The sequence below is a fragment of the Myodes glareolus genome, chromosome 7 (assembly GCF_982192425.1).
Source record: "Myodes glareolus chromosome 7, mMyoGla1.1, whole genome shotgun sequence".
Lineage (NCBI taxonomy): Eukaryota > Metazoa > Chordata > Mammalia > Rodentia > Cricetidae > Myodes > Myodes glareolus.
Window position 1 is genome coordinate 48,868,885 of NC_142032.1, and position 7,357 is coordinate 48,876,241.

A 7,357-nucleotide genomic window follows, 5' to 3' on the forward strand; every position below is an offset into this window, starting at 1 on the left:
GGCGGAAATGGAGACTTTTGTATTTTAATAAACTTTGAGAAAAACGAAAATTTTCTGTTAAATTTTATTAAAATATTTTCTGTGTTTTTTAACTGAGTTTATTCTCCTTCCTATATCCCTGTCATTCATAAATTTGGTCTTTTCATAGTATACCAGGATTATTGGAAGTTTTGGGTCTGGATTCTTTTTGATTTAACATTTTCTTTGATTGAACTATGCTTTTATTCTCTTGTCTTCAACATCTGAGATTTATTCGTCTATCTCTTGTAATCTGTTTATGAGGCATACTTCTGAGGATTTTTGTTTGATATTCTAAATGTTTCATTTCCAGTTTTTCTTCAGTTAGGTTTTTCTTAGTGATTCTGTTTCTACTTTATATTATGAACTGTTTTTTGTTATTTCATCTGATTGCTTCTTTGTGTTGTCATGTGATTGGTTAAGAGATATAGTTAAATAACATCATTGATCATATTCATAATTGGTATATTGGGGTTCTTGCCTTGTGTTTCAATTATATTGTCATTCTCGTGTTTTACAATAATAATGTCAAGTAGGCAGAATGTTTTGGATACCTGTGTTTGAGTTTTTCACTTTGTTTCCTTTAGGTTTTTTGTTGTTCTCTTTTACGATTAGTTTTCTGTTTGCTGTGGTCTATTAATATGGAGTTATGATGTTGGAAGTGTTTCTTGATATTTATGTTTTGTCTTGTGAATGTTGGTTGATGTCTTCTATTCTGGATCTTAGACAATGATGTGGTTATGGAGTCCCTGGTAGAGAAGGTTTCTGTAATTTGATTGGTAGCAGAAAGGAATGCACTTGAGCTAAAAGGAGAGATTGAGATGGTCTGTGAGAAAGAGACTTGAACCTCTACTAAGATGCATCATTCCCACAGAGTAGATTTGTAGTGGGAGAAGAGGTTTCTACATTTAAACTGCAGTAAGACAATAAATCTGGGCAGACAGTGATGAAAGAACTAGGAGAACTCTGAATCCACACCAAAAGGTTGAGGCTCCAGTTAATTATGTTGTGGTGACAGGAGAGGCTCCTAAGAATTTAACGTAGGAGAGGAAGGCTGGTGGGGATTTCCTAACTAGGTCCTAGTCCAATATGGCTACTTGGGGTTCTTGATGGAAAGTGGTGTGGTGATCTTCAATTAACATAAAGAAATATAGATAGAAATACTGAGAGGACCTGAGAGAAAGAGCCTGTATGGTTCTGTACAAAAAGGCTAAGTCCCCAGTAATTAGAGATGGTCAGGGATATTCCTTTTAGCAAGTTCCTATTGGGGATATTAACATATTAGAGATACATCAAAGGAGGACAAGAAGAATCATGAAATCATCTACCCAAATTCTGGCATGATATGGTCTTCTTTCAAACTCTGACCCTCCAAGCTCTGCTAGAACAGCCTTCAAGCCATAAGCACTCAATAACTTTTCCTACACAAAGTTTCAAAATTCCCTGCAATACTCTCCAAACACAGTGGTCATATATGAGACCGAAATACCCCCATAAACTTGGTACCAATGTCTCTTCTATCTAATTTTATTTCCATCAGGATCTAATAATGACCATGGCCAAAATCTTCCAAAGGTGAAATAATCTATTTCATTTTAAAGATTAAAGTACATCAAGAGGGGAAGTAAGGGCTATTTGTATATGATTCTCATACTTGTTTATATTGAAATATGCAAGTGTCTCCTAATATTGCTGACAAATGTGAAGGAGAAAGAGTGATCTTAGAAGTCTCAGTTATAAGCATGAGTTATGGGTCAATTACCTCAAAGCTTCTAAGTTTCTTCTGAAAAAGATGCTTTTGTTCTAGAGCAAGAGTGTCAAGATTGCTGAAATGGCCAAGGGCATGAGTGACTGCCTTAAGTTGGAATTAAAATTTCCAGTGTGTGTCTACTATAGAAGTTAAGGCATTGATTGTGGAGAAGTAGGATCCTGAAAATTAGAATATGAGGAATCATCTTTATGAAGATAGTCATCAATAACCTCTATTCTAGCGAGAGGTTTGTAGAATCAATTCCTATGCATTACCTAAATTGTTTTCATCAGAATTTTACCCAAATTACAGATACTGTCTGAATTTTGTTTCATGATGTAAGCAATGAAATAACCTCTGTGATTTGAAACGTTTTATTCCCACACCAAAGGAAATATCAGTCTAAATGGTGAAATTTTATAGATTGACTATAGAAAAAGGAAAAAAAATAAAACAATATAATAAACTGAGAATAAAATTACAGACCTTACCTTTGATATAGTAATTATAACACCTTTATGAATAAGTAAATTTTGAAGAACAACAACAAAACAAAATTCCTGGTAAATGACAGAATAAGCTGACTGAGAAGTAAGGTATAATCTGAATGCATCATAAATAGAAGAATTGACTAAAGAGTAAGCCCTCCAAAAGAAAGGCACAGGAACAAGTAGTTTCACTTGAGACTTCTTTCAAAGTTTAGTAAAATCATAAGACTATGACAGAGAAGGAGCTGGTGAGGGTTTGTTAATATGCCCTATGGTGGATCTAGCACATTACTCCAAATAAGAGGCGTACAACGACCCCAGTTCTAAAAATCTAAAATCAGTCTAAGAAGTGAGGGGTCTGTATGAGCCATGGTCATACCCTAGGCTTTAGGGAAAGTCTTTTCCCTGTCTACACCAGCCTCTGCAGACTGAGACCATCTGTGCTCACATTACACTAATGTTGCTACAGTGTCATATCACCAACTGCCCTTCAACTAAAGTTAAAACGTCCTAAATACCATTGATAAGGACAAATGGAATTGCCTTTGGTACATACATGGAGAATCACAGTGGTTTATCATGTTTTAATTTATTTATTCTATGTGTTTTTGACATCTTGATACCATTCATTTCCCCATTCGTTTACATCCTCCTCCATCCTTGGCTCTCCCTCCTAATGGAACAAAATTCAGGAGAAAAAGGAAGAAAATAAAATTATTTTTAAAAAATAGAAGGAATTAAAAATCACATCACTACACTGCAATACCACAAGACATGCCATATATCCTTTTTTCCATACATCTCTTCATGGAAGTGTTCATTGCAAAAGTCATTGGTCTGGTTCAGACTTTCATTTTCAATATAAATTTAATGCCATTCTTAACATCCTTACCCTGATGTTTCAGTATTATCTGCGTGATATTGAGAAAAAAAACATGAAGATAGACTTAGAGGGAGGTGGATAGGATCTGAGAGAAGTTGAGGAATGCAAACAAAAGAACAAAATATATTAAATGAAAAAATTAAATAAAATAATATTGAACTTCTAAAATATCAATAAACCGTTTTGGGTCATTATTGAGCTCATTATTGTGAAATGTAATGTTCACTGTTCATAGTTTTACTTAAAATATAAAGAGGAATTCAGGGGAATTAATCCAGGTATTCTGTATCTTCAAAAGATAAAAATAATCCAATGATTATTTGGTTTCGAAAACCATCCTTCTGAATGCATTCATGACCTCCTTGTTCCTTAGGGTGTAGACCAGAGGGTTCAACATAGGGATGACCATAGTGTAAAAGACAGATGCAATTTTGTCATTATCCATAGCATGACTGTAGTTGGGCTGTAAGTACATGAAGATAAGAGTCCCATAGAAAATAGAGACTGAAGTGAAGTGGGAGGCACAGGTGGATATAGCCTTGTGATATCCTCTACCTGAGTGCATCTTTAGGATGGTGATAAAAATGAATGTGTATGATATTATGATAACCACAAGAGCAAGGAAGATATTGAACCTGGCTAAGTCGATAAGAATAAGCTCATTAGCATGTCTATCAGAGCAAGAAAGAACCATGACAGCTGGAACGTCACAGAAAAAGTGATGAACCACATTGGATCCACAGAAGGAGAGCCTGAATGTGTCTTCAGTGTAGATGGAGCCATTCAGGAAGCCATAGACATAGCAACTTGTGACCAGCCATGCACACACATTTGTAGTCATGGTGGTGGCATAGTGTAGGGGCTTACACACTGCTGCATATCGATCATAGGCCATTGAGGCCAACAGGAAATTCTCCACAGTACCAAAGGATCCAAAAAAGAAAATCTGAGCAGCACAAGCTTTGTAGGAGATGACCTTTTCTCTTAAGAAAAACCCAGCCATGACCGTGGGAGTGACAGCTGAAGAGTAGCAAAAGTCCACAAGTGACAGGTTACCTAGGAAAAAGTACATGGGGGTGTGGAGTCGAGAGTCAAAGAAAATCAACAGGAACATCCCCAGGTTCCCCACCAAGGTGGTGGTATAGATGAGGAGAAAGGTGATGAAAAGGGGAAACTGCAAGCCTGGGGCATTGGTGAGTCCCATGAGGATGAACTGTGTCACTTCTGTGCTGTTCTCCATCAGTGCCACCTGACAGCGACTAGATGATCCGCAGCAGCAAGAAAAACAGAACATACTAATAAAGAAACTGAGCAAAAGTTGGAAGATGTAATACAAGATAGACTCTTGTTGTAGAAATAATTAGCAATTCAAAGTAATGAAATTGAAAATCAAATTTGGTGCACTAATTATAAACAGGAGAATGAACTGTGAAATCTGAATAATATTAATGATTTATCCACGTATTTCAAAAATACTATAACCTGTTGGTTGAAATGCAAACAACTTTATAACATTATCAAAATTATTTTTTTGGTATTACCTACCAATGAAATCAATCAGCCTGAACTCAAAAGAAGTTGATATTTCTACATAATTCACTTTTTTAGAATGAAAGTAGGCATGTGAGATATGATTTTACTATCTCATTTCATCAATATTAGGGGCTTTCTAATTGCACCATTGTGGATTATGAAGTATAAAAATTGAGAATTTGAATTATTTCTTGTAAAACTATTAATTGGATTTCATCCTCGGGCTAAAACAAATCTTTAATTCATACCAAAACATCCCTAAGTTTAATTGTCTAAACCGAGTTAAGATAACACTGAAATTAAATCAATTTATTATTACCATATGTCTACATTGGTTTAAACATACTTTGGAGGATGTTTTGATAAACTCAGTGATAGATTTCATGATTACTTTTGCACTGTTTACTAACATTCTAACTGGAAGTTAAATAAACCCTAAAATAAATATCATAGTGGTGAAATGCTCTTTCTTTCCATTATAAAAAATATCATCAGGAACTAACAAGCTCTGGGTTGTGTTTTAACCTCCTATGCAAATTCACACTTTATTATTGTCTGTATATTTTACATATGTCTACACAATGCGAGAGACTCTTCACTGAAAGCATCAGATTTTATTAAGAAATAGAAGAGGTTAAATCTTTAATGCAAGTAGCATACTTCTATGAAGAGTAGATGTGCTGGGGTGAGTGGTGTGGGAGCACTTTCCTCATGCTAAAGAATTTCTGAGTGACAGTATAGCATACCATCATTCTTAGTAGACTTAGAGCCTAATTTCTAGAAGAAATGCATAAGAGACTTATTGTTTGACATCTCAGTGTGACTAGTCCTAACATAATTCATCTGAACATTACATCTCCTTCTGCAAAAAGAAGTAAGTAAGTCTACTTAGAGGTATAACTGGGGGAATTAAATAAGATAATTAAGGGAAGACAAAGCATGCCTGGGTGGCAAGTCTGGTGTTGTTACTATGTTGTAATTATGCTGGGACAACAGTCTTTATAAACGTTTTGTCAAAGTGGACACTGACATATACAGTTTCAATTTGGTGACAATTTTCAACTTCTAATTTTTCCCCTGATTTACTTTTCTCCCTGATTTACTTATTTTCTCTCCTGATTTACTTATAGGGATACTGAGATTCCTTTGCCTTCCCATGATTCTCATTCTTTTTTAACTCAAAAGACATGAATATTGCTCCTGAAATGCCATGTAAACTATATATTCCCAAATATTCTTTGAAATCATATTTTAGATGGGTAAAACGACTCATTCATTATATAATTCATTCATTCTCTGTGTTATTATTGTCATGCCATGGACAAAACACGAAAAAAAATAGTTGAAAAGTCCAAACATGGGGTTGCCTTAAGCTCACAAATCCATTATAATAGAAAGTTCCATGAATTTTTTTATTTGGATCTACTCTTATATAATAGTATTTAAATATTTTTAGCCATTCTTTTTGGTGAATCTTGGAACTTGCTCAATAGGTTAAAATTAAGCTTTTGGAAGAATATGCATCTGGAGTTAGTTATGTATTCCTCACTGTATTTCTCTTAAATTTTTAGCAACTTCAGTTCATGAACATGAGACATGTTTATCAACCTTAATAAACATGAAGATTTTAATGATGCTTCACAAAAAAGATAAGGGTTTTACATATGTATATATGCCTATGTAAGGCAAGAAAAAATACTGGTTTTACTATTCCTTTAAGTAAAGTAATGGTTTGATATGTTCCTGGTGATCTAAAGTAATATAGCAAGAACAAAGGAAACTCAAAAAGAAAGCCTGAAGATCACCTATGATCTCTTTATACAGATGTTTTGAATCACATCTTAAATGTGTACTGACAAACAGCAGAGAACATCAGATTCTGTGGGAAAGGCTCACAGCATGTTAACTCACTGAGGACCATTGCATATTTTAAGTGATTATCTCACTCACTTTTCCAAATGTTTTTGCCTCCAATGAAAGGTGAAAATGACTATGATAAGGTAAGCAACTAACCAATTAGAGCTCCTTGAAGTTCTTTTGTCTGTACAATTTTATAAATCTAAGCATGTTTCACAAAGTTCAGAAAGCCCCCTATGATGTAAGAGTTTGTATTTTTTCCCAGATGCACCTGAGGTTTTGAAAAAGCAACTGCAATTGTCTTTCTCTTTTTTTTATGGTTCTTTTACCATAAGTACTTGCTCCTGTGTGAATCACATCTCTCAATAGCAACACTTAAGTAATACAAAACCTTACCTGTTTGTTGAAAGAAAAAAATATGTCAATGAAGAACTATTTTACTGAAGCCACAAAAACCATAGTGTAATATCACATAAATTCTTTTGAAGGGACTTCTCCTCAGTTTGTAGTCAGAAGGTTCCAGTTTCTCAAAGACAATGGAATAACATGGAAGAATTTATTAATATTGACCAATTATTGAATTAATCATGAATTTTTAAGTCTTCTGGAAGATTCACTAATGACTTGGTTATCTACAAAATGGAAGGTTAAAAGACTTACAAAACTGAGGTTAATTCTAAAAAGTAACAAATAGATTTCTGTAAACCATCTCACAAAGAGATTGTAATATAAAAGTTTTATCAGCGGTATTTTCTTACGGTCTTTAAGTGTTTTTCTTGACCATGGTTGAACCCTTTTAGGAAATCCTCAAGTCAGAAGTCCTGCAGA

General features: G+C 34.4%; 1 protein-coding gene across 1 annotated transcript; it reads right to left on the reverse strand.

The window, feature by feature from the left end:
- Positions 1-3,455: 3,455 nt before the first annotated feature.
- Positions 3,456-4,382, reverse strand: LOC125397418 (olfactory receptor 5B3-like). The gene has a single exon (XM_048429821.3). It carries the CDS (start codon positions 4,377-4,379, stop codon positions 3,456-3,458), a length of 924 nt encoding a protein of 307 aa, XP_048285778.3. The 5' UTR covers positions 4,380-4,382.
- Between the last annotated feature and the right edge of the window lie 2,975 nt (positions 4,383-7,357).

Bases quoted from the DNA above. Each gene is read 5' to 3' on its own strand.
- LOC125397418 (XM_048429821.3), bottom strand. From the start codon at position 4,379: ATGGAGAACAGCACAGAAGTGACACAGTTCATCCTCATGGGACTCACC.